This window comes from Lissotriton vulgaris, chromosome 8 (genome assembly GCF_964263255.1).
Source record: "Lissotriton vulgaris chromosome 8, aLisVul1.2, whole genome shotgun sequence".
Taxonomy (NCBI): Eukaryota; Metazoa; Chordata; class Amphibia; order Caudata; family Salamandridae; genus Lissotriton; species Lissotriton vulgaris.
Window position 1 is genome coordinate 1523035723 of NC_141696.1, and position 26172 is coordinate 1523061894.

Consider the following 26172-nt stretch of genomic DNA (forward strand, 5'->3'; position numbering starts at 1 on the left):
TGACAGAGGGGTTATTCATAAAAGGAAAGGAGGTGTTGGTCAGGCGCGGCCGTGACTCCCAAGGACAGGGTCTTGCAGAAGAGGAAGGTTTATGACTTGTCCATGTGAGGGAGGAGGGGGGAGCCAGGGTGCGCACGGGGACAGGGTCGCACAGAGAGAGAAGTCTTATGACCCGTACGTGAGAGAACGGGGGGGGGGCAGTCAGATACAGCTGGGGGGTTATGTCAGCTGAGGCGAGGGATGCTTCTTCGGGAGGAAATGGGGGGCTTTGCGTGGGTCAAGCAGGAGGGTTGCTTTTCATAGCAGGGTCGCGCAGAGGGGGAGGGTTTCATGGTCTATGCATGTGAGAGGGGGTTTGAGATACGCGCAGGAGGGAAGCCGGGGATTCCAATGAGCGAGCAAAAGGCCAAAGTGCCTAAAAATGGCTGTCATGTACATAAGGGAACGGGCTTTTACTGGCGGAGTGATGTGGTCGATATTTCACGGTAGTCATGGTGCTTACAGGGGGGGGGGTGGAAAAGGGCAAATGAACACTGCTTATGTACATCACTTTTCCTAATTTTCCACACTGGGGCCTTTGAGATCGGATCCTTGGTCTTGCCGACTTCGTTCTCAATTAGTGTGGTCATGATGTCTGGAAGTTTTCCTAAATTGTTCAAGATTGGACTGCAAATACAGGACTCAGGCTTGAAGTGTGTGCTGTCCTGTGCTTGTCCTGTGCTCTGCGAATCAGTGAATTCAGATGGTCCAGTTTATAGTCGATTTCAGATATTAAATTTGCAACAGTTTGTAATATGTTTATCTGTGCATTGAGCTTATCGGCGTGCATTATTGCCGCACCTGTCATAGAAATGAGTGTCTCATTGATCAGAGTTAAATGATCTGTGATCTGTGATCACTGGGGGGCTCTCCCCCCTATCCAAGCTTCTACTCATTGACGATGGTGACAGGGCCATTTTATCTTGTTCCCGGGGGCTCTGGTGCGTCAAATTCGACAAATTCGAAAGTGAGGGGTGCCGGGCCAGTATTTCTGTGGTTCCTCCTCCTTCATAAATTTCATGTGTGTGACTAGTTGCTTCAAGCATGTACTCCGCTGTTACCGGGGTTGCGCTGCATGTGCTGATCAATGTATCAGCCGTGAGGGCCCCATTTAGGATCGAGTTCGAATAAGGCTCTTCCGGTGAGTGGTGAATAGGAGTTATTAGTCTGGTGAAGTCGGGTCTGGATGCGACCCTGTCCGGGACCTCTGGTTTGAGGGATGTGCCGCCCTGTAGCGTGGTTATTATTGGTGATAGGGGTATTCCTGGAGCCCGTGTGGCAGTGGGACTGGGGGAAAGGCCGTCCTCTATGGCTTTGTTGGGCGGTGTGCGGCTTGAAGATCTAGTTGGTACAGCTGAACTTGTTGCCAGGGGGTATAAGAAGCTTCTTATGTCTCTGTTTCCTAGGGAGATGTTTGCCCCAGGACTGGGAATTGAGTGAACTGGATTATAACGCCTCCCATCTTGCCCTGCTTGCGACGATGTCAGTGCTGGGAACGCAGTTGGTAATCCTGGGGACGTTGGCGTTGCACCGGTGGCACCAGGTGATCCCGGAGCTCCCCCCTCCGATGGCCCAGGCCCGGGGTAAAGGCCAACCGCACCTGGGGGGTAGAAACGTTTTGCCTTCTGCCTCCTGGCTGTTCTGTGGGGTCGAGGTTTTTCCTGTGCCTGCAGTAAGGACGAATTTCTGGTCCTCATTGTTTCTCCCTGTTTTCACTGTTACTTTTTTCCTGTTGCAAAGTGGTCGCTGCGAAGTTTCAATAACAATCAGTCAGGCGTTTTCCCCCGGCGTCTGCACCCTTCTGTTGGAGAGCCACTGAAGGCCTAGCTGGAGCGAGCGGGGCACGCAGGGGGGGGTGGGGGGGGGGGCACTGGCAAAGTCGGACCTGGTCAGACCGCCTAGACCACCACCCTCGGGCTCTTACTTCGCAGCTGCCTCTAACGGCAGCCGCGCTCGCAGTCTCTCTGGTTAACTGAACATTCCAGAGTCAGTTCTATACAGTTCTGAAGAGTCTTCCCTTAATTGTGGCTGGGGTGTGGCTGGGGTGTGGCTGGGGTGCGGGCCTCCCGATACTGTTCCAAGCCACCCCGTCAAGAAACCCCACAGCAGAGATGCATAGGGAGTGTAAGTAAAAATTGCAGGCTGCCGAGAGGCAGAGAGGCCACAGGTGGGGGAAATGGCTTTAGCGATACAGGTGCTGGGGGTGAAACGAAGAAAGTGGGGACGCAGGGAAGCTGCACAAAACTGCTCTGCTGCTCTGCTGCTCAGCCCCCCGTCCTGAGCGGCTCCGGCTCCACCTCCACCTCCGCTCGGCCACCAGACCGCCACCGGCCACCGCCGATCCTCTGGTTGACCTGCTCCTCCTGCTCCTCCTGCCTGCCTGCACGGTTGGACCCCCGCGTCGTCCCTGCCACCGCGGACAAACACACCGCGTCCTCATTGTCCTCACTGCCGCCGCCGCTGATGCAAATAGTGAGGCGGTGACAGACCTTAGCGCGGGTGCAACGGCCCAGCAGCAGCAACGGCGGTGCGGCCGGTACAGCCGCGGTTTCTAGTTCCTAGGGAAGGGCACGCAGCAAGCCGCTCGATGACCCACCCGGCGTCCAGCGTCCGTCTGTCCGGCAGAGTGTCGTTCCGGAGCTTCTGGTGCTACTGTCTCTGCTCTCTAGCCGCCGCCGCGGTGTCCTGCTTGTGTAGTAAATGGCAGCGCTGCTCAATGGGCTGCCGCAGGCCGGCAGAACCCCCCCACAATTCTCCGCAGTAATAGGCTATCGGTTACCGGCTGCCAACCGGCTACCAGGAGCCCGCTCTGCTGCTGCTGCTCACTCGCGGTAAGCTCCGGCGTTTCTGGCGTGCTAACTTCCCTGCACTCTAGCGGCCTCCAGCGTACCTGAAGGTGCAAGACCAGGCAAGTGCCATTGCCAAGGAATTGTGGGGAAAGACAGTCCGAACAGTCAATGCAGTGGGGAAGACGGTTGCCATCATGGCTGGCTCTGTGACTGGCGTGTGGCTGGTGCTTTGCCTCCAGAGACTCACAGGCTCTTCTTTGGATGCCCCCTTGATCTTTTAGGCGGTGGGGGGCCTGCTGACTGGCCTGCGGCGTCAGAGGACTCGCCCCTCTCTGTTGGCGCAGGGGAGGATGGTGCACTGTCATCTTGTGACACAACAGGAGGGGGCGGTGGTGTTGGTTGGGATACAGACCTGTCCCTCTGCAACGCCACTTGCTGGCCCATGAGGTCCACCATCTGTCTAAGGCGGTTGTCGATGGACCTCATCAGCAGGATGAGCTCCCTTAATAGTTCATCAGACCGGCCACTTTGTCCCTGGACCTCTTGGTATGCCTCCACAACTTTGGTGAAGTGATCCAGGATGGTGTCCACTCCTCCTGAGGTCTGGCGGTGACCCTGGCCCTCCCACCTGCCCTGCTGCCACAGACTTGTTGCCTCGCCACTGTGGGTCCACGCACACTCTCCCTGCCCTCCACAGTTGGTGTGGCCTGGTCATCCCCTGGGACAGGGAGGGTGCTGCAGGTGGTGCTGGTGGTACTGGTGGTGGTGGTGGCGGTGGTGGAGGCACAGGCAGTGACTGCAGGGGTCTGCTGTGCTGTTGTTGCTGCAGCAGACGTGGTGGTGGGGAGGATGGGGTCTTGGGACCTGTGGGTCTGTGGCACACCAGATGGGCTGGCCTGGAGCTCATCGTCCAAACTGTCCTGGGAGTCAACATCGGCGAGTCCATGTACCGGGGGTGGAGACTGGCTCTGCTGGTCGTTGTTGTGGTCCTCAGCAGTGAGTTCTTCGTCACCTGTGGGTTTGATGGGGAATGGTCAGTGTTGGGCCCTGTGCAAGTATTGTATCATCTGCGTATCATCGACTGTCTGTACACTACACAATTATGAAGTCTCCACTAGTATTATTCATTGCAACACTGTGTGTAATGTCATAGTGCAGAGGAACATCATTTACTCATACATGTCAGGTGTCAATGCATTGCATGCAATTGTTCCTTTGTGTAGGGAGGCAGGTCTCACACACACACATCAGGAAGAGTTAAGAGGGCTACCTACCTGTTAGGTGAGGGTGGACAGTGTAATGGATGACACATGCTTCTGGGTGGGGGAGGCCTCCATGCTGCTGGAGTGTGGGACAGGGGGCATGCTGGGAGTAGTGATACTGGCCTCCCACCCCCAAACAGTGCTCCAATACAAGATGGCTACCTACCTGTAAGTCTGTTTGTTGAACAGTGCAATGGCTGACACATGCTCCTGGGTGGGGGAAACCTCCATGCTGCTGGAGTGTGGGCCAGGGAGCATGCTGGGAGTAGTGATACTGGCCTCCCACCCCCAAACAGTGCTCCGATACAAGACGGCTACCTACCTGTAAGTCTGTTTGGTGAACAGTGCAATGGCTGAGACATGCTCCTGGGTGGGGGAGGCCTCCATGCTGCTGGAGTGTGGGACAGGGGGCATGGTGGGAGTGGTAGTGCAGGCCTCCCTCCAACAGACAGACATCACATGCAAGATAGCTACCGACCTGTTAGGTGAGGGTGAACAGTACAATGGCTGACACATGCTTCTGGGTGGTGTTGGGGGAGGGATCCATCTTGGTAGGCTGTGGTACAGGGGGTATGGTGTAAGTTGTTGTACCGACCTCCCTCCCCCATACAGGCCTCCTAAGCAAGATGGCTGGCTACCTGTTGGGGGAGGGGACAGTATAATGGTGTTTGGGTTGTGCAAGAAAGTACTTCTCAGTATGTTGGTTGCCATTTGTTTGTACTTACCAGCCTCCGTTCCCCCGGCTACTCCTGTGAGACTCTCAGGATGTAGTATGGCAAGCACCTTCTCCTCCCATGGTGTGAATGTTTTCTGTGGAATGGGAGGGCCACTGCCAGTCAAGTTCGCCAGCTCCCAGTTCGTGCTCCTCTTCTCTTTGACAACCCTCTTGAGATCATGCCCCCGCTTCATGATCTCCTTCTTGGATCTTGGAGTGGTCACTACTGCATTGACCCTTTGTACTATCCTTTCCCACATTTGTGTCCTCGTGGCTAATGGTGTCTGTTGGACGAGGCTACCAAACAGTTGTGGCTCTACTCTCACTTATCATTGACCATGACTGTCAATTCACTCTCTGTGAATTTGGGCATTTTCTGTGATGTCATGGTGTGTTGTGATATAAGTGTTTGTGGGTGCAGGTCTGTGGGTGGTGGTTGTGGTGTTGGTGTGTGAGGTGTGTTGTGTGCTGTGTGCTGGGGGATTGTTGGTGCTGGTGTGATGGTGGTAGTGATGGTGGTGGTGGATGTGGGTGTGTGCTGTGCTCTTTTGCCTCTCCTGTCAGATGTGGTGTATGGCCTTCTCTTCTGGAGTGTTGCAAAGGATTGTGGTCAGTGAAGGGGTGGTTTTATACTCAGCTGTGTCCAAGTGGAATTTGGCTGTCAGGTGTGTTGTGGGAGTTGTCCTGTGCTTTTATATTTTTATTTGCATTATTTTGTTTTATTTGTATGTGTTTTATGTATTTGGGGGGTATGGCTACTTTGATTTGTGCAATGTTTGGCATCACTGTTGGTGTTTTTGAATCGTCCGCCATGTTTTTTATGTACCGTCCGCTGCGGTGGCTTTGCAGCCGGTCTTCCGCTATCTCTCCCATTCACTCCTGTGTGCGACCGCGGCGGTTGGTAACAGCGGTTCCTACCGCGACACCCTCGGGGATATCCTAATTTCCCGTGCGGTGTCTCCGCTTTCCGTGCGGCGGGTTGTTGCTTTTCCGCTGCTTTTCCGACCGCCGCGGTCGATTTTTAGCCGTCACCGCCCGCGTCGGACGGTTTTGCTTGGGCCGTTACCGCCGCGGTCGGTCTTTGTTGGCGGTTGATCCTAGTTTATCCGCGGCCCCGGCGGGCGGTTGGTTCCCACCTACATGGCGGTCCGGGTGGTTTTCCGCCCGCTATCCGAATGGGACCCAAAGTGTTAAAGAATGTGTATTCAATTAAAGTTTTTTTATTGCTTTATTAATCATTTATTCTGAATTCATTGTTAATTATGTTAATTATGGAAATAAACGTAAATAACAGTGTTGATGTATTTTTTTATTTGTATGGTGCTATAGGGTAGGAAATAAAATAAATAGATTTATGTTTTACATCATTTGTTTGTTAATATTTGCTCCTTTTTTAATAAGTATTGTTTATATATGTATTTATTAATTTATTTGATATATTTGTGCCTTTTCGTTATATTAACATTATAAAAAGTGTTCTTTTTATATTTTTTTTAACAAAAAATGTTATTGATTTTCAAGGTACCAAAATGGGCAAGGCCCAACCAGCATCAAACCAGGTATAGATACAGTATACAATTGCAAGGCACCTAATAATGTTCGCCATAAGGTCTGCCGAACATCAGACCCTTCCCCCTACCCCACACACCCAACCCCGCACCATACACCTCATATACAATATTATACGAACATAGTACAATCTTGCGGTTTCACCTCTGCAGCACACCATTACCCTAAATCGGATCTCAAGAAACTGGGGGCCCCAAGAGAGACAAATTAATGCCACGATACGTGGCCCAGCTGGTCCAGAACTTCTTATGTTTTTGCGGACATCCAGAGCCTGAAATACAGTGACTTCAGCGTACAGGCCCCTATCCATTGCTTTCTTCCAGGTACCTATACGGGGTGGGGATGATGCCTTCCAGTGTTGTGCAATGTCGCGCTTAGCTAGTGCAAGCTCCAGAAACAATACATTTCTTTTATATCTGTTCTCCCCAATGTCCTTGGTACTGTGTAAAAGAATCAGCCTAGGGTCTGCAGGAATGTGCCATGCTAACACCTGCCCCAAACAGGACCTGATGCCTGACCAGAAGTGTTGCAGTGCCACACAACTCCACACAGTATGAAACAACCCCTCCTCCGAATCGCAATGGAGGCACATGGGGGACTGAATCGCCCCAGTCTTGTAAAGACATAGTCATGTATAGTATACCCCGTGGAGATATTTAAACTGGATCAGTCGATATCAGGTTGAGGCAGCTGAATACCCTGACTAGCCAGTGCCTCCACCCAGTCATCATCTGTCAGGGTGGGCACATCTGCTTCCCATGCCACCCAGGTCCGGTGTATAGTGGTCGGGGTAAGTGTTTGGTAAATTTGACGAATCTTGTGGGCACCAAGATCCCCCATGAGCAACTGGACCTCCAGCGAGTAGAACTCCGGGAGACTCGTGAGGTCCCTTATTAAAGGGGAGATGGCATGCCTAAGCAGCAGATACCTGTGGAATTGTGTTTTATGGAGGTCGAAATCCTGCTGTAGCTGCTGAAAGGATTTGAGTGTGGACCCCCGCATTATGTCACCCAACATGGAGAACCCAATATCGTCCCACCTATGGAATCCCACCAAGGTCGAGACTGGCCGAAGGGATGAGCCCCGCCAAAGAGGCGTAGTACCAGTCAACTTGCCCATCCCATCTGTCAGACCGCTCACCTCTAAATCTGAATGACTGTCCTGCATGCTGGGGGAAGTTCCATCATAGACGAGGAGCTATACAAGAAGTGGAGCAGCGGGGATTCCGCCATGAAATGCCGTTCCACTGCATAAGCTGGGTCTGCCTGTGAGCCATACCACCATTCGTTTATCACTAGGAGATGTAATGCCCAATAATATGCCCGAACGTCTCCCGCTGCTATCCAACCACAGTATGTAGATTGAATACAGGTCGCCAGTGTCACCTGAACTGCACCTACTCCCCAGAGAAACCTATTCAGTAATGCATTGATTTGATGAAACCACGACAGGAGGATTGGAAAGGGGTAGTTTTACAGCCTATAAAGCAGGTGAGGCAAGGACACCATTTTGTAAATGGCTGATCTGCCATATAACAAGAGGGGGAGCTGAGACCTCACCGTCGTCTCATCCCGAACTGTGGGCAGCAACGGAGCGATTTTTTGTGACCATGCTTCAGTTGGGCACCGAGCAATAAACACCCAAGGTATCGAAATCCTGCCTCAGCCACTATCAACTGCGAGGCCCAAGCCTGAGACCGCTGATCCCCGAAAATAGGAAACAGAATGGACTTGGACGGGTTAGCGTAGAGTCTGGAGGTTTCCACAAAGACCCGCAGAATCTGTAGCACCCGGGGTCCGGAAACCCAGGGGACCCGATTCACAGAACTAACCTAAGACAAAATCCTAAACTTACTACTTTTGGTATACACAGAAGGCATTTAGTAGTAGTAAAGTTAGGATTTTGTCTTAAGTCTGTCTTAAGTGTGTCCTAAGTTTGTCTTAAGTCTGTCTTAAGTCCGTCCTTAGTTTGTCCTAAGTCTTTCTTAAGTCTGTCTTAAGTCTGTCTTAAGTCTGTCTGTGCATGTAGCTATGTGGAAGGAATAACTAATCCAGTAGTGAGAAAGTGGGGTGAACTGATGACGCGTAAGAGAATCCCGCTTCCGACGGGTTTAAGGCACGTGTCTGCTCAGTTCAGTGTATGCGCAAGCACATTTAGTTTGGATGTGGTAGGGGGTGTATCAGGTTGTCGGGCTCGCCACCTATCTAATGGGCCCATAATGTCATTCCAATTGCCCCCCAATATCATAAGACCACCCGGGAAATCCCCCCAAAGCTGTGTTATTTTATTTATAAACGTCTGTCCTAGCGATGGAGGGGTGTATATGCTACCAATTGTAACGCCGGCCTAAGTATCTGAGTACCGACTCCCTGGATCTAGCCAATGTCATACGATTTGGAGCGGCTCCCTACAGTGAATAAGTATGGCAGTACGGCGCCTTTGTGCCCAGGAGGTGTGACTCTTGGAGCAATAGGACATCTGCTGCGTAGCCCTTTGACTGGTGGAGGACGGCCCCTCGCTTGACTTTATTAAGCACCCCTGGTGGTGAGTTACCTTTATTGTGGGCCATCTCCGGGTGTCCAAATAGGTAATGACAACGGGTAAGTGCATGGTGTATCAGTGTGGTGCGTGTATGGTGCAAAAACATAGAACAAATAAGAAACCATCAAAAATAACTTCCCCTGACCCCTCTGCCCCAACCCCCATACTTCCTGGAACACGGAGTATCTGTCGCAGTGGAATCCCACCCCAGGCCTCCAGCAGGATGATCCCTCTGGCCAATTTACCCAACATAACCCAAAACTTTCAGGGCGTGCCTAGGTCAGATCCCTCAAGAGCTAGTAGTCAAGATCCCCACCTTTATGGCCCAAATGAACTAGCATGTGACCGCTGCATGTAGTCATGACCTACCCTGTGAAGAGAAGAAGAAGAAGGCGAGTCAATGTGTACCAGTTCAGCTCAGTCTCCGGTGCAAGTCGGCTCCTGTGCACGCCAATTGGAGCAGTATCGATACCGCATCTCTGCCCTGTCGACTACTCCGAAGCGAGCCCTAGGAGGAGTCGGAGTCCAACGGGGGCGGTGAGTGAGGTTTAAGAATATGTCATCTCATCATGTGGAGAAGTGTGGCTCACTGGTTAGAGCAGGCAGACCCTGAAGCAGAGGTCAGACCCGGGACCAGGGTTCAATTCCCGACGCGGCAGGGTCTTGAGCTCAAATGTCCATGGACTCGATAATTCTCGCTTCGGTGCCTGACCTAATCATGGGTTCACACTCTGCAACTCTGGGCATTAAGCTTGCTTAATCTCCACAACGGCCCCCCTGTGGCGGGATGCCTGTCTTTCACCTTGGGGATGCCCTGTAGGGGCTATCTCACAGGGAATGGCCAGGACGGGTTCCCAAGGCAAGCGCGGAGATCCCCTTTCGGGGGTCGAATCTGGCGCTATATAAGAATATAATAATAATAATAATCAGTCCACACAAAGACGTCTTATGGAGTATCAAAGAAAAATGTTTGTGCACAGAACATCACCTTCATTCAGGCCGGAAACAATAAACCGTAGGATAAATTTAGTTCACATAGCCGTCTCTTGGCCGCCACAAAAGACTGACGCTGTTACTACACCATCTTAGTGTAGTCAGGGAAAACCATGATGGGGTGTGAGTCAAAAATCATTTTGTCTTTATGTAGCCGGACATATCGGAGTATGGCATCTCGGTCTGCGTAATTAAGGAGTGGGGGCATCACTGGCCTCGGACGTTTCCCTGGTGGCGGTTTCTTAGTCAGAGCAAGATGGGCTCTCTCGACAACGAAGCAGGAGGACATTTCTTCGGGGGGCAACAGTGCCTTTAGCCAACCTGAGATGAACTTGTCCATGGAGGCCCCCTTGCAGCCCTCCGGGAAGCCCACCAAGCATAGATTATTGCGGCAGGCCCGCCCCCCGCATCTTCGACCTGTGCCGCCATCTCCAGCGAGTGCTTTGTCAGTTTGTCCCCTATTTGCTGTAGTACTCCAACAGAATCCTCGACAGTGGAGACCTCTGTTCCCTCTAGGGCGCGCGCACCTCGCCTTACATCCCAGCGCACCAACTCGCTAGGAGCGCGCACACAGGACGTCGCGCGAGAGAGTCGCCGCCGGCCGCATTGAAGAAGCGAGCGGCGGTAACATGACGAGTCTAAGTAAGGGGGCAGGGGCTGGTAGATATGTGGGAGCGCGGGGAAGACTGTGGCCTTTTGTTTAAATATTGCTGTCAATCGGAGCCCCTTCATGGGCTGCCATTAACATAAATACTTAAACAAAAAGCCACAGTCTGCCCGCGCTTTAATAACAAAAGCGTAGACACTTTTCAAACACAGCGTGTACTTTAGCACACGCTGTGTTTGGAAACTGTCTCTGCGCTTTTGTTATTAAAGCGTGGGGCAGACTGTGGCTTTTTGTTTAAGTATTGATGTTGATTGGAGCTCGTGAAGGGGCTCCGATTAACAGCAATATTTAAACAAAAGGCCACAGTGGGCAGTCAGGAGGGCGGGGCCGCAGGGGGCACAGCGGCTGGGTAAACGAGCGGAACAGAAAGCAAGAGGGACATAAAACAAGGAAAAAAACGAGTGGGACAGAGGGCAGAAGGGCACAAAAATGAGTGGGACAGAAGGCAGAACGGCACAAAAACGAGTGAGACAGATGGCAGAAGGGCACAAAAACGAGTGGGACAGATGGCAGAAGGGCTCAAAAACGAGTGGGACAGATGGCAGAAAGGCACAAAAACGAGTGGAACAGAGGGCAGAAGGTCACAAAAACGAGTGGGACAGAGGGCAGAAGGGCACAAAAACGAGTGGGACAGATGGCAGAAAGGCACAAAAATGAGTGGAACAGATGGCAGAAGGGCACAAAAACGAGTGGGACAGAGGGCAGAAGGGCACAAAAAACAGTTGTACAGATAGCAGAAAGGCACAAAAATGAGTGGGATAGAGGGCAGAAGGGCACAAAAACGAGTGGAACAGATGGCAGAAAGGCACAAAAATTAGTGGGACAGAGGGCAGCACAAAAACGAGTGGGGCAGAGGGCAGAAGGGCACAAAAACGAGTGGGGAAGATGGTAGAAGGGAGCAAAAACAAGTGGGACAGAGGGCAGAAGGGCACAACAACGAGTGGGACAGATGGCAGAAAGGCACAAAAACGAGTGGGACAGATGGCAGAAAGGCCCAAAAAACGAGTGGGACAGAGGGCAGAAGGGCACAAAAACGAGTGGAACAGAGGGCAGAAGGGCACAAAAACGAGTGGGGCAGAGGGCAGAAGGGCACAAAAACAAGTGGGACAGATGGTAAAAAGGCACAAAAACGAGTGGAACAGATGGCAGAATGGCACAAAAACAAGTGGGACAGAGGGCAGAAGGGCACAAAAATGAGTTGTACAGATAGCAGAAAGACACAAAAACGAGTGGGATAGAGGGCAGAAGGGCACAAAAACAAGTGGAACAGATGGCAGAAAGGCACAAAAATGAGTGGGACAGAGGGCAGTACAAAAACGAGTGGGGCAGAGGGCAGAAAGGCACAAAAACGAGTGGGGCAGATGGCAGAAAGGCACAAAAATGAGTGGAACAGAGGGCAGAAGGGCACACAAACGAGTGGGACAGATGGCAGAAGGGCACAAAAACGAGTGGGACAGAGGGCAGAAAGTCACAAAAACGAGTGGGACAGAGGGCAGAAAGGCAGAAGGGCACAAAAATGAGTGGGACAGATGGCAGGTGGGCACAAAAACGAGTGGGATAGAGGGCAGAAGGGCACAAAAACGAGTGGAACAGATGGCAGAAAGGCACAAAAATGAGTGGGACAGAGGGCAGTACAAAAACGAGTGGGGCAGAGGGCAGAAGGGCACAAAAACGAGTGGGGCAGATGGCAGAAAGGCACAAAAATGAGTGGAACAGAGGGCAGAAGGGCACACAAACGAGTGGGACAGATGGCAGAAGGGCACAAAAACGAGTCGGACAGAGGGCAGAAAGGCACAAAAACGAGTGGGACAGAGGGCAGAAAGGCAGAAGGGCACAAAAATGAGTGGGACAGATGGCAGGTGGGCACAAAAACGAGTGGGATAGAGGGCAGAAGGGCACAAAAACGAGTGGAACAGATGGCAGAAAGGCACAAAAATGAGTGGGACAGAGGGCAGTACAAAAACGAGTGGGGCAGAAGGGCACAAAAACGAGTGGGGCAGATGGCAGAAAGGCACAAAAATGAGTGGAACAGAGGGCAGAAGGGCACACAAACGAGTGGGACAGATGGCAGAAGGGCACAAAAACGAGTGGAACAGATGGCAGAAGGGCACAAAAACGAGTGGAACAGATGGCAGAAAGGCACAAAAACGAGTTGGACAGAGGGCAGCACAAAAACGAGTGGGGCAGAGGGCAGAAGGGCACAAAAACAAGTGGGGCAGATGGCAGAAAGGCACAAAAACGAGTGGAACAGAGGGCAGAAGGACACAAAAACGAGTGGGACAGATGGCAGAAGGGCACAAAAATGAGTGGGACAGAGGGCAGAAAGGCACAAAAACGAGTGGGACAGATGGCAGAAGGGCACAAAAACGAGTGGGACAGAGGGCAGAAGGGCACAAAAACGAGTGGAACAGAGGGCAGAAGGGCACAAAAACAAGTGGGACAGTTTGCAGAAGGGCACAAAAACAAGTGGGACAGAGGGCAGAGGGGCGCAAAAACGAGTGGGACAGATGGCAGAAAGGCACAAAACGAGTTGAACAGAGGGTGGAAGGGCCCAAAAACGAGTGGTACAGAGTGCAGAAGGGCCCAAAAATGAGTGGAACGGAGGGCAGAAGGGCACATAAACGAGGGCACAAAAACGCGTGGGACAGAGGGCAGAAGGACACAAAAACGAGTGGGGCAGATGGCAGAAAGGCACAAACACGAGTGGGACAAAGGGCAGAAGGGCACAAAAACGAGTGGAACAGAGGGCAGAAGGGCACAAAAACCAGTGGGACAGAGGGCGGAAGGGCACAAAATGAGTGGGGCAGATGGCAGAAAGGCACAAAAACAAGTGGGACTGAGGGCAGAAGGGCACAACAACGAGTGGGACAGAGGGCAGAAAGGCACAAAAACGAGTGGAACAGATGGCAGAAGGGCACAAAAACGAGTGGGACAGAGGGTAGAAGGGCACAAAAACGAGTGGGACAGATGGCAGAAGGGCACAAAAACGAGTGGAACAGATGGCAGAAAGGCACAAAAACGAGTGGGACAGAGGGCAGCACAAAAAGGAGTGGGGCAGAGGCCAGAAGGGCACAAAAACGAGTGGGGCAGATGGCAGAAAGGCACAAAAACGAGTGGAACAGAGGGCAGAAGGGCACAAAAACGAGTGGGACAGATGGCAGAAGGGCACAAAAACAAGTGGGACAGAGGGCAGAAAGGCACAAAAACGAGTGGGACAGATGGCAGAAGGGCACAAAAACGAGTGGGACAGAGGGCAGAAGGGCACAAAAATGAGTGGAACAGAGGGCAGAAAGGCACAAAAACGAGTGGGACAGATGGCAGAAGGGCACAAAAACGAGTGGGACAGAGGGCAGAAGAGCGCAAAAACGAGTGGAACAGAGGGCAGAAGGGCACAAAAATAAGTGGGACAGATGGCAGAAGGGCACAAAAACAAGTGGGACAGAGGGCAGAAGGGCGCAAAAATGAGTGGGACAGATGGCAGAAAGGCACAAAAACGAGTGGAACAGAGGGCCGAAGGGCCCAAAAACGAGTGCGACAGAGGGCAGAAGGGCCCAAAAACGAGTGGAACAGAGGGCAGAAGAGCACAAAAATGAGGGCACAAAAACGAGTGGGACAGGGGGCAGAAGGGCACAAAAACGAGTGGGACAGATGGCAGAAAGGCACAAAAACGAGTGGGACAAAGGGCAGAAGGGCACAAAAACGAGTGGGACAGAGGGCAGAAGGGCACAAAAACCAGTGGGACAGAGGGCAGAAAGGAGCAAAAACGAGTGTAACAGAGGGCAGAAGGGCACAAAAACGAGTGGGACAGATGGCAGAAGGGCACAAAAACAAGTGGGACAGAGGGCAGAAGGGCACAATAACGAGTGGGACAGAGGGCAGAAAGGCACAAAAACGAGTGGGACAGATGGCAGAAAGGCCCAAAAACGAATGGGACAGAGGACAGACGGGCACAAAAACGAGTGGGACAGAGGGCAGAAGGGCTCAAAAACGAGTGGGACAGAGGGCAGAACGGCAAAAAATGAGAGGAAAGCAAAGTGGAACAGAGGGCAGAAAGGCACAAAAAACGAGGGTGAAATGAAGTGGATAAGGCAGAAGGGCACAAAAACGAGTGGGACAGAGGGCAGAAGGTAACAAAAAAGAGTGGCACAGAGGGCAGACGGGCACAAAAACTAATGGCACAGAGTTAAAATACAGAATACAGAAATATAGGGGCAGCTAAGAACAGAAGGCAGAACGGGCAGAGAGGCACGAGGCAGCGAGGCGAGGGGAACAGAAGTTAAAACTGGGCAGAAACACGGGCAGCGAGGGGTACAGAAGGAAAGACCGGGCAGAGAGAGCACAGGGACAGCGAGGGGAACAGAGGGAAGAAAAAGGGGCAAGGACCACGTACAGGCAACGGGGAAGACAGACAACAACAGTCAGAGACACAACAATGAAAATACAGACAATAAAATAAATTTGCAAACTGCCTTTACGACCCTTATTTTGGCTCTGTATGTGTGAAAATGCACCATCTTTTCACTTTTTAAAGTAAACCTTTTGAGTGCCATTTGGCGCCGCAGACACTCAAGGTTTGGTTCCTGGCGCACATAGCCATGGTTGCAGCACACAGAGGCCCTCCACTGCTACACACAGAGGAAAAAAATTAGAGGGAACATTGGTGGAGACCCTGGTCTCTGCTTCCATGATGCTGTTGACAGTTTCCGCAAATCTTGGCGGAGAAACGCCCACGGCCTGATCTGAGCCTCGAGGGCTGTCCGCGATTGATTAATCGCCTCCAACAGCGTCGCCGCATCTGATGACAAGGCCTCCGCGGTCTCCCACCAGGAGGGTTGGTGGTGAAGCAGTCCATCGTATGTTGCTTAGGGGCCGCCTCTCCCTGCCTATCTTTGCCCATGGCTACCGAGAACAGCCAGCCGGGAGGGCGCACCAAGGCTGTGCCCCCAGAGGCCAACACAGTGGCTGCAGTGAGATGCCACAGACACCGACAAGGGTCAGCCCCCGCCAAACTCAATCGCAAGGCGTCTCTGCGACGTACACCACCGCCTGAAGCACGTGTTGCCGGTGCTCTCACAGGGGCCCTCCAGCGACAGCGCCACCTATATGTGGGGTTCACCTCCAGGGCAATCAAGGCGCTACAGGGCGATTTCTGGCAAAGAATTTAGGTCACCTCGGTAGCACAGCTTAGTGTCCCCCCAAAGCACCAGGGATCAGGCAGCAACCTGGAGCTAAGGCCATTCGGCAGATCTTCAGCCGTGAAAAGTTACAGTCTGCGGGCACCACACCATCAAAAGCCAATGCTCACAGGGCACCTCACTGGTTCATAGATGGGTCTTCTGGCAGCCACCGCCCATCGTAGTGATGCCTCCAGCCAGGACAACCTCAGGCCGCTCTCAGCCGTGCCTCCAGGAGGGCCGCACCACTAGACGTGAGGCCCACAGCTCTCGGTCAGCACGCAGGCCCTCAGAGGGCTCGACCGATCGTGCTCCGGTCTGAGGTCACAAGATCCAGACGAGGCCTCTCCAGGCCACGATGAAGGAAATGGGGGAGGGGCACCCCACAATGACACCGCAGCGGGAACCCCGGCTCCCCGTCTCCCCACCAGTCGTCGTACGGGACCTCTCAGCAGTATTGATGCCCCTCCACCTTAGGCACTGATGTAGATGGTAAGAGCAGCCGCCTCCCTGCCACAACCCTCTCAGCCGAGGGGGTGCTACAGACCCTGCAGCCGCTGATCGGGAAGCCAGTTGCGGCAAATCTGACCCTCTGCCACCATCAGACCTCACCTCCAGGGTCACGGTGGGCACTCCAGCAGAGAACCCCCTAAAATATTGCTTGGGGTCTGGCATAGTGTCGGATAACGGCCCATGGAGGGAGTGAACTGCGGAGCTCTACAGAGACGCATCCTCCATGTTCGGCTCCCAGGCCACGCCTCCCCTTTTTTATATGTTTTAATTTATTTAATTGTATATTTTTAAAATATATTGTTGATTTATTTTTGAGATTATCATTTTTTTGTTTAAATGTTACTAGTATTGTCTGCTATACAACACTTACTGTACTGTTGCACTCACTGAAGTGGGAATAGTCATTTATACCCCCCTCCCTATCCAATACTTTCCCTACTGTTGCACTCACTGGAGTGGGAATAGTAATTTCTACCACTCAACTATTCAAAACATTCCCTACTGCTGCACTCATTGTAGTGGGAATAATAATGTTACCCCTCTGCTATCTAACACTGTCCCTACTGTTGCACGCACTGGAGTGGGAATAGTAATTTTTCCCTTCCGCTATCCAACACTTTCCCTACTGTTGCACTCACTGGAGTGGGAATAGTAATTTTTACCCCTTTGCTATTCAACATTTTCCCTACTGTTGCACTCATTGGAGTGGGAATAGTAATTTTCACCCCTCCGCTTTCCAAAACATTCCCTACTGTTGCACTCATTGAAGTGGGAATAGTAATTTTTACCCTTCCGCTATCCAGTACTTTCCCTACTGTTGCACTCACTGGAGTGGCAATAGTAATTTTTACCCCTCCGCTATCTGAAACTTTCCCTACTGTTGCACTCATTGGAGTAGGAATAGTCATTTTTACCCCTCCACTATCCAACACTTTCCCTACTGTTGCACACACTGGATGGGAATAGTAATTTTGACCCCTCCGCTATTTAAAACTTTCCCTACTGTTGCACTCATTGGAGTGGGAATAGTAATTTTTACCCCTCCGCTATCCTAAACTTTCCCTACTGTTGCACTCATTGGAGTGGGAATAATATTTTTTCCTTTGCGCTATCCAATACGTCCCGACTGTTGCACTCACTGGAGTAAGAAAAGTAATTTTTACCCCTCCGCTATTTAAAACTTTCCCTATTGTTGTACTCATTGGAGTGGGAATAGTAGTTCTTACCCCTCCGCTATCCAATACTTTCCCTACTGTTGCACTCACTGTAGTGGGAATAGTAACTTTTACCCTCCTCTATCCAGCACTCCCCCTACTGTGGCACTCAATAGATTGGGAAAAGTAATTTTTACCCCTCTGCTATCCAGCACTTTTCCTACTGTAGTGGGAATAGTAACTATTACCCCTCCGCTATCCAATACTTTCTTTACTGTTTCACTCACTGGATTGGGAATAGACATTTTTACCCCTCTGCTTTCCAACACTTTCCCTACTGTTGCACTCTTTGAAGTGGGAATAGTAAGGTTTACCCCTCTGTTATCTAACACTTTCCCTACTGTTGCACACACTGGGGTGGAAACAGTAATTTTTCCCCTCCGTGATCCAACACTTTCCCTACTGTTTCACTCACTGAAGTGGGAATAGTAATTTGTACCCCTTTTCTATCCAACATTTTCCCTACTGTTGAACTCATTGCAGTTGGAAAAGTAAATTTAATTATTTTGTTATCCAACATTTTCCCTACTGTTGTATTTATGGTATTACAAATTGTACTTTTTAATTTTGTTTTAATAGTTTAATGTGTTAATTAATTTTAGAATTTGTTTTTTTTAAATTATTGATATATGTATATATTTTATTTGTATATAATTTAAAAGATTAAAAATTAAATAAAGATAATAGTTAATACATTATTTTAAAGTAAATATATGTATATTATAAATTATTATATTTGCATGTTTATATTTATTCAATTAAGTTTAATTGTAATATTTAGTTTAAAATGTATATTAAATTGAATTAATTTTGTTAAAGATAATGTTCATATTTTATATATTATTTTATTTTACATCTTAATTTTTAACTTCAAAATTTTTGATTCAATATTTTTGTACTTACCTGTTTAAGTATAGGGAGTCGATATTTTTACAATCTATATATTTTTTTCTCTATATTTTTACCATCGATTTTTTTACCATTACCAAAGGTAATTAACTTCCACGCTGCTCAAGCTCTGCCAGTAGCAGGAGGGCAGAATCATGTCTGTGGTCCGCAGCAGCACTAGCTTACAGGCAGACTCTGAAAGGCTGTTACCAGAAGTACAGGGGAATCGCTGTTGGGGTATGATTCCAACATGTTTTACACCAAACATGACTGAGTTCGGTGCAGCCACTGTATAGTTAGGCACCATGACTGATGGCCACAATATGTATTAAAATGGCTGACCGCACTTACAAAGCCTGGAGAATCGACTTCAGGGTTTGGAGGTGTATCCTGCTCATGCAAGGGTACCCTCACACATATCATCAAGTACTCTGCCCTCAGGACTGAAGAGCCTGCCATAGGGGTGACTTATAGGTGTTAAGTGCAGTGACGTCAGGTATAAGAAAACTTATATCTGTCTAGAGAGGTGCATGCCCCATCTCACACAGCCTGCATTGTAAGGTCTGTAGTCACAGTTTAAGTGGACCCCCACGGTGGAACAATACATGCTGCAGCCCAAGGGAGACCCCTAACATCATCTCCTCCACTGGCGGTCCTTAACATTGGACAAATGGGTCTTGCAGATAATTTTGAATGGTTACGCCCTTCCTTTCTAATCTTTACCACCATCTCAAGATCGGCTGGTGGAGGATTATCTTATCTTGCTCTGAGGAGAAGTTACAGCTATACTGTCCAAGGGAGCTATAGAAAGGGGTCCAATTTCAGAAGTAGGCAGCGTTTGTTATTCCCACTACTTTCTGATACAGTCATCCTATTCTAGACCTACAGACTGTCAGTCGCTTCCTCAAAAAGTAGAAGTTCAAAATGCTCATGTTGGCTCAGATCTTGTCTGCCATAGACGAAGGAGGCTGGCTGGTAAAGGTGGACTTGGAGGATGCGTATTTTCACATCCTCATCCTGCCAGCCCACAGGCATTACTTGCGGTTCAAGGTAGGCCACAACCACTTTCAGTTCACTGTGCTACTCTTTGGCATTACCAGCACCCTTCAGGTGTTCACCAAGGTGAAGTGGGTGGTCACAGCTCATCTGCGCAGGTTAGGGCTTTCAGTCTTCCCCTACTTCGACAACTGGCTATGGAAGACGTCCGCACCCCGATTGTTGTTTCCCCCTCCAGACTATGGCGGACCTCCTGGATTTGCCGGTGTTCACTATAAATGGGCCTAAATCACACCTGACTCCTTCTCATATGCTACCTTTCATCTGAGCTGTTCTGGATTAAATGCACTTTTGGGCTTATCCTCCCAAGCAGCAAATCTAGGATATTCAGGGTATGATACAGATGTTTCAGTCTCTGTCCTGGATTTCAGTGAGAAGGACTCTGAGGCTGCTGGATCTCAGGGCATTCTGCATCCCATGGTAAATCATGCCAGATGGCATCTGCTTGCTCTGCAGTGGGATCTGAAATTCCAGTGGGCGCAGCATCAGGGGAATCTCTCTGACATGGTCCAGATCTCAGAGGGAGCAGCAAAGGACCTGCAGTGGTGGCTAACGGACCGTACTTAGGTCAGAGGCAGACCACTCGCCTTCCCCAACCAAGGCTCACAGTGGTGACAGATGTGTCACTCCTGGGATGGGGTGGCCATTTGGGAGAGGTGGAGATTAGCAGACTCCTGTCCGCGGCAAAGTCAGGGCTCCATAACTAGCATTAAAAGCATTTCTTCCCTCTGTAAAGGGGCAGTTCATGCAGGTGTTCATGGTCCGCACCACTGCCATGTGGAACTACAAAAAGCAGGGCGGGTAAGGTCATGGAACCTCTGTCAAGGGGCCCTGCTGCTCTGGACATGACTGGAACAGCAGGGCGTAACCCTGGTGATTCAACACCTGGCAGACTCTCTGAATGCCATGGCAGATGAACTCATCTGTCGATGCCTAGCAGATCATAATTGGCATCTCCAGCCTTAGGTGGTGCAAGGTCTCTTTCAGGAGTGGTGAGAACCTTGGTTAGATCTGTTCGCCTCCAAACAGAACGTGCAATGTCAGTGGTATCGCACATTAGGGTTTCCAAGTCGGCAATTGCTTGGCAGAGCTTTTCATTGTGAGGGGAGCTCAGTTCTCCTGAATGACTTCCCCCCATACCACTTCTGCCCAGGTTCTCAAGAATATTAAGAATGACCAGGCCCAAGTCCTCCTTGTGGCTCTGGACTGGGCACAGTGAGTATGGTATCCTGAGCTTCTTTGAATGAGCATCGGTCCTCCAATCAGGCTCCCCCTTCGGGAGGCTCTTCTGTCACAGCAGCAGTTGAGGGTCCTCCACCCGAACCTGTCAACTCTCTGCCTCCTTGCATGGAGATTGAGCGCCGTCAGTTGATAGCTTTGATCTTCTTCCCAAAGTCTGTGAAGTTACCTTGATGTTCAGGTGGCCATCCACCAAAAAGGAATATGCTTGCCCTTGGCAAACATTTGTAAAAGTTTGTACAGAAAACTCTGTTGACCCTCTTTCTGCCTCTCTTTCTGATATTCCTCTCTTCATTCTTACCCTTGCCCAGCAGGGCTCTACTCTGGGTACGCTCAAGGGTTATCTTTCTGCTCTGTCCGCTTTCCTATGGATGTCTGACCAACCCTCTTTATTCAAGTCCCCTATTGTTAATAGGTTCCTGAAAGGACGTGCACACATGTTTCTTCCTACGCCTTCCATTATACCTCAGTGTTATCTGAACCTGGTTCTCACTTACCTCATGTGTGCTACCTTTGTGCCTCAATATAATTGTCCCCTCCAGTTGCTTACCATCAAGACAGCATTTCTAGTGGCAATATTATCTGCCTGGAGGATGAGTAAGCTGTAAGCTTTATCATCCAAGACTTCCTATCTCATGATATTTCCGGATAAGGTGGTGCTTCGCACCTGAGCCTCTTTCCTACCTAAAGTGGTTACCACATTCCATCTGGGTAAGTCAGTCACATTGTCCACCTTTTATGCTCTTCCACTATCCTCCAAGGAAGAGGAGCTACTCCATGTTCTGGACCCAAAAAGCGTGTTGATGTTCTACCTTGAATGCACAAAAAGTTTGGGGTGGCTGAGAAACTCTTTATGAGCTGAAAGAGGTTGAGCAGTTCAGAAATGAACCATTTCATACTGGGTCGTTATCTGTATTACAATCTGCTATGCCATGGCTAAGAAGCTGTCTCTTGAGGGCTTATAAGCCCATTCCACCAGAGGTAATGCTAAGACCATGGCATTGGCTCGTGGAGTGTTGGTCCTGGACATCTGCCAGGCAACAACGTGGGCTTCCCTGCACACATTTGCTAAACATTTGCTAAACACTACTGCCTGAACAGTCAGATATTCAGGGATGGGTATTTCACACATTCAGTCCTGCAGGACTTTTCAGTCTAGTAATTGGTCTGCAGTCTATTACCAGGAGGGTATGGCAAGGTAAGGAATCTGCATCTAGAAGTATCCATGAGATGACCTTTGGTCACACATTATCTTGTAGAGACAATATCTAGCTGCAGAATTCTTACAGACTTACCCTTGCCTCCCCGCTCTTCAAACACATTTTTAGAGCTAGGTTGATCCTCTTTATTGGGCCCTAGTTTGGACACATACTGGTTAGTCTATTTCATGGCTCTGTATTCCCGGTGTGGAAAGTCTTGAAAAAAAACTGTTGTCTGCATGCCTGTTTGGTGCCTATATAGGTGACCATGATGTCACATCTGGGCCAACGACACCATACGGAGCCGAACTGAGTCACCCGACGAAGTGCAGAAGTATTGTTCATGCAAAGGTTTCCGGATCCAGTCCGATGCCTGCGAAATTTAAATGTAAGGGGTATGCAGCTAGATAATGTCTCTACCAGATAATTTGTTACCAAAGGTAAGTAACTTGTTTATTGCTGCATGATCTGCAAAGTACTGATGCTCAATAAGCTGCCCATATTTCACCACCAAGCTAGCTGTATCTAACAAATCCCAAGCACATGGATCCAAACCACTGCATGACTGGAAACAAAACAACAAGCAAGGATTAGCACAGGCAATAGGTTTCAACTATTTTACCTATTGCTTTTACCAGTGTGTTCTTTTTCTTCTAGTGAATGAATGATTACAGATTTGTAGAGCGCTGGCTACCCGGAGGCATCCCAGCGCTTTTAGACCAGGGCAAAGCATCACAACTTAGAAGAACAGGAGAGTCTTCAACCGTTTTCTAAAAGCCATATGGTTGGGTTCAAGCCGAATGTTATCGGGGAGTTGATTCCAACATTTGGCCGCGTGAACCACGAACCGTCGGCCACCCATCCGTGAGCGCTTGGCCCTAGGAACCGTCAGTAGATTCAGATGGTTAGATCTTAAGACTCTGGGGGATTGATAATGAGAGAACAAAGGGCGCAAGATAGCCGGGCCATTGTTGGTGATTGACTTATGGGCCAAACACATGGCTTTAAACCGGACCCTTTCCTGCACCGGCAGCCATTGAAGAGATCACACAGCGGCCTTAGCCGAGCAGTGCCTTGGCACGTCCCGTAGCAGACGGGCTGCGCAGTTCTGGACCGATTGAAGTATCTTAATAGTCCCCAAAGGGCATTATTGGCTGCCAACTCACCTGCTCATGAGGGCATACACAGTCATCGTGTAATGAAGAAAAAAAAACATTCAAAGATAGTGTGTTTGCACACATAAGCAGGACAGCTATCTTAGAATGATTTATCTTAAACAAATAATCATTCAAAGATGGCCGCTGTGTCTCTGTAACGGTCAAATGGGGCCATTTATTACTTAATTTTTTTAACTGTTGGGCGGCTTTTTCAGAACAGTAAATAAAAATATATAAAGTGTGCTGCTGCATTGGAAGACAAGTGTGCAGCCCAGTAGCAATTTGTAGCTGTCAGGCTCGCAAAAAGGTTATAAAAAATAAAAGCAGTGAAGAGTGTGGGAGTGAAGGAGAAGAGACAGCAGTGGCAGAAGATATGATTTCTAAAAGCAAGCCACTCTCTCTGAAATAAACAAAATGTCATGAAAAAAGCAGGCTTCAGAAGGGGGGGATAAATGGAAGAGGAAACAAATGGCCCGGCCCGACTGCAGTGTACAGCTGCCAGGCCTTCAAACAAAGCATGTAAAAAAGTTTCAGAACAATGCACTCAAACCAATGAAGCTGGAACAATGTAAAATGAAATTTAAAAAAAATTATAAAATGGGTTAGGGAAGGACATGAGAGTAATGGACGAAGGTAGAATTGGGTGTTTTGTGATGAGTAACGAAAGAGGAAAGTGATGAACTCCCTTGGAGTGTTCAAACAAAAATTAAAAAGGAGTTTTCTCAAATCAGTGGTAGCTTATAAGCATAGAGAAGATTGCCATTGAAAATATATCATGGAACTAAGATAGACAATAAAGCCAACCAATCACAAGCAAGCACCTAGACTAAAGCCCTCTCTGAATTGAAGACAATAGGACCTTGACAACAGTAATCTAAATTGTCTGTAGTTCAGACCTAACGAGAAAAAACCTTGGACCATGTCTTATCAGTTCTCCTTTCTACACTATAGAAGACTCCTCAGCATATCAGACACAACTTCACTCTCCTGTAAGAAACAGAAACCTTACCCGCGAACTAATTCAGACACCATTTTAAATGAGAACAGTATCTGACCAAATGCTGTACAGTAAATGTAAATGTAAATGTAGGTATACTTATATAGCGCAACCTGTCACCCAAAGGGCATCCTGGCGCTTGCTTAGGGAACCCGTCCTGGTATTCCCCTGTGAGAGGCCCCGGCAGGGTGTCCACAAGGTGAAAGCCAGGCATCCCGCCGCGAGGGGCCGTTGTGGAGATTAAGCAAGCTATTGCCCAGAGTTGCAGAGTGCAAAGAACTTTACAAAACCTTTGTTAACCCCCTCCCTCCTTCCCTTTCCTGCTCCACAGTAAAAAGGTAATACATTCTGTTCCAGACCAAACCTACTCCTTGTTCCTTTTGACAGCTGCTCTGTGCTATATTAGTAATTGTTCCATACCGTTACTCACCACTCTCAGTAGTTTTCTTAATCTGGTTGTGTAGTCCGTATATGCCCCTAAATACAATAATTTAAAAAAAGAACTATGGTTGTTTTAACTGCATATCTGCTCTTGTTTTGCACATCTTTCACTGTACCCATACTCTCTTCTCCAATAGGTCAGTGTGGTGGTTCTGTGCCTTCCCATACTCCCTACTTATATTTGTGTATGACGAAGTCAGAAAATTACTCATTCGGCGTCACCCTGGAGGTAAGGTCCGCAGCATATCATTCTTCTTACAGTGGCTACGTTCTAGAATGTGGGCAGATTGTTCTTTAACCCCTTCACTGCGGCGGCTATTCCGCCACAGTGCTAAGGGGGGAGGGCGGCCGAGCGGCGGGCGCATGCTCGTGACGGAACCGCTCCGTCACCAGCGTCGGTTGCGCTGTGCTCATGATGGAGCGGTTCCGTCACCGCCCGGCCCAATCAATAGAACGCGCCGCGCAGACGCGAAATCAGCGCCACGCAGGCCCGGCGGCAGGGCCTTGACGGAACCGCTCCGTCATCAGCCCACGCCACCGCAGCTGATGACGGAGCGGTTCCGTCATCAGCAGGGGAGGGGTTAAACAGAACAAAATACTCTAAAGGAGTATAGTAGTCAACAGAAAGAACTGGTAACATTGCTTAAGCAAATTGAGTGAGTTTTTTTAGAATTAAAAATATATAAATGATTTGAAAGTAAATATCTTAAGTGCATGTCCCTAAGTGACTATAGACTGTGTGCTGAGAGAAGTGGTTGTCTTTCAGGAGACTCCCATTAATTAACTGCATTTGTTATGACCTCACAAATTACATCACTCATGACATGGTCAGGTTTGTGACATCACTGATGGCATCTCAAATGACATCACTGATGACATCATCCAGTGACTGTGAGTGTTTTGAAAACGTTAATGAGTGTCAAATATATTCTACCAAGGTGTATTGGTGAATCAGTGGGAGTATGAGGGCCTGTCCTGATGATTCAGTGGGTGCGTGACAGACTGTATAAGTGAGTGATTAGGTGTCTCAGTGACTGGTTGTGTGAATGTATATATAATAGTCGGCCTGTTGGTGTCTAAGTGGCGGTATAGGTGTGTGAGTGGGTACGTGAGATTCAGTATGGGTGAGTGATTGGTTGTCTTAGTACCTCTACGGGTGTCTGTGTGGGTGTGTGGCTACTTATATGGATGAGTGAGGGGCTGTATGGGTAAGTGTGTGTGTATGGCTGTGTCGGTGAGTGAGTGCATATGTCAGTGGTATTTAGGTGAGTAACTGGGTATGTGCAAGGCAGTATAGTGAGTGATGGGGTATTTGATTGACTGTGTGAGTGGGTAAATGCGAGAGTGGCTGTATGGGGGAGTGTGTGCTTGAGTCAGTGACAGTATAGGTGATCGAGTATGTGTCAGTATCTGTATGAGTAAATGAGTGAGTGTGTATGTAATTGTATGAGTAAGTGGCTGTGTGATTGAATGGGTGAGTGAGTAGGTGTGTGAGTAGCTCTATGGGTCACTGACTCAGTGTGTGATTGGATGTATGGGTGTATGAGTGGATATGTCAGTGGATGTATTAGTGAGTGAGTGAGTAGATGTGTCTATTGATCTATGAATCAGTGAGTGGCTGTGTAAGTACTGGTATTGAGACAGGTAGTGTGGCAGTTGAAGTGGGTGTATGAAAGGTTATATGGGATATGAGTGTGTACGTCAGAGATTCTGTGGATG

At 49.4% G+C, this 26172-nt stretch overlaps 1 protein-coding gene across 1 annotated transcript in view; it reads left to right on the forward strand.

Annotated features, from left to right (window-relative positions):
- The window catches only part of LOC147699077 (sodium/potassium-transporting ATPase subunit alpha-1-like), a 3282495-nt gene extending 3257076 nt beyond the window's left edge, over window positions 1–25419 (forward strand). Inside the window, exons 28-29 of the mRNA XM_086936300.1 lie at window positions 24591–24731; window positions 25392–25419. Coding sequence (XP_086792426.1) covers window positions 24591–24731; window positions 25392–25419 — 169 coding nt within the window. The remainder of the gene's footprint in view (window positions 1–24590; window positions 24732–25391) is intronic.
- Window positions 25420–26172: the final 753 nt, after the last annotated feature.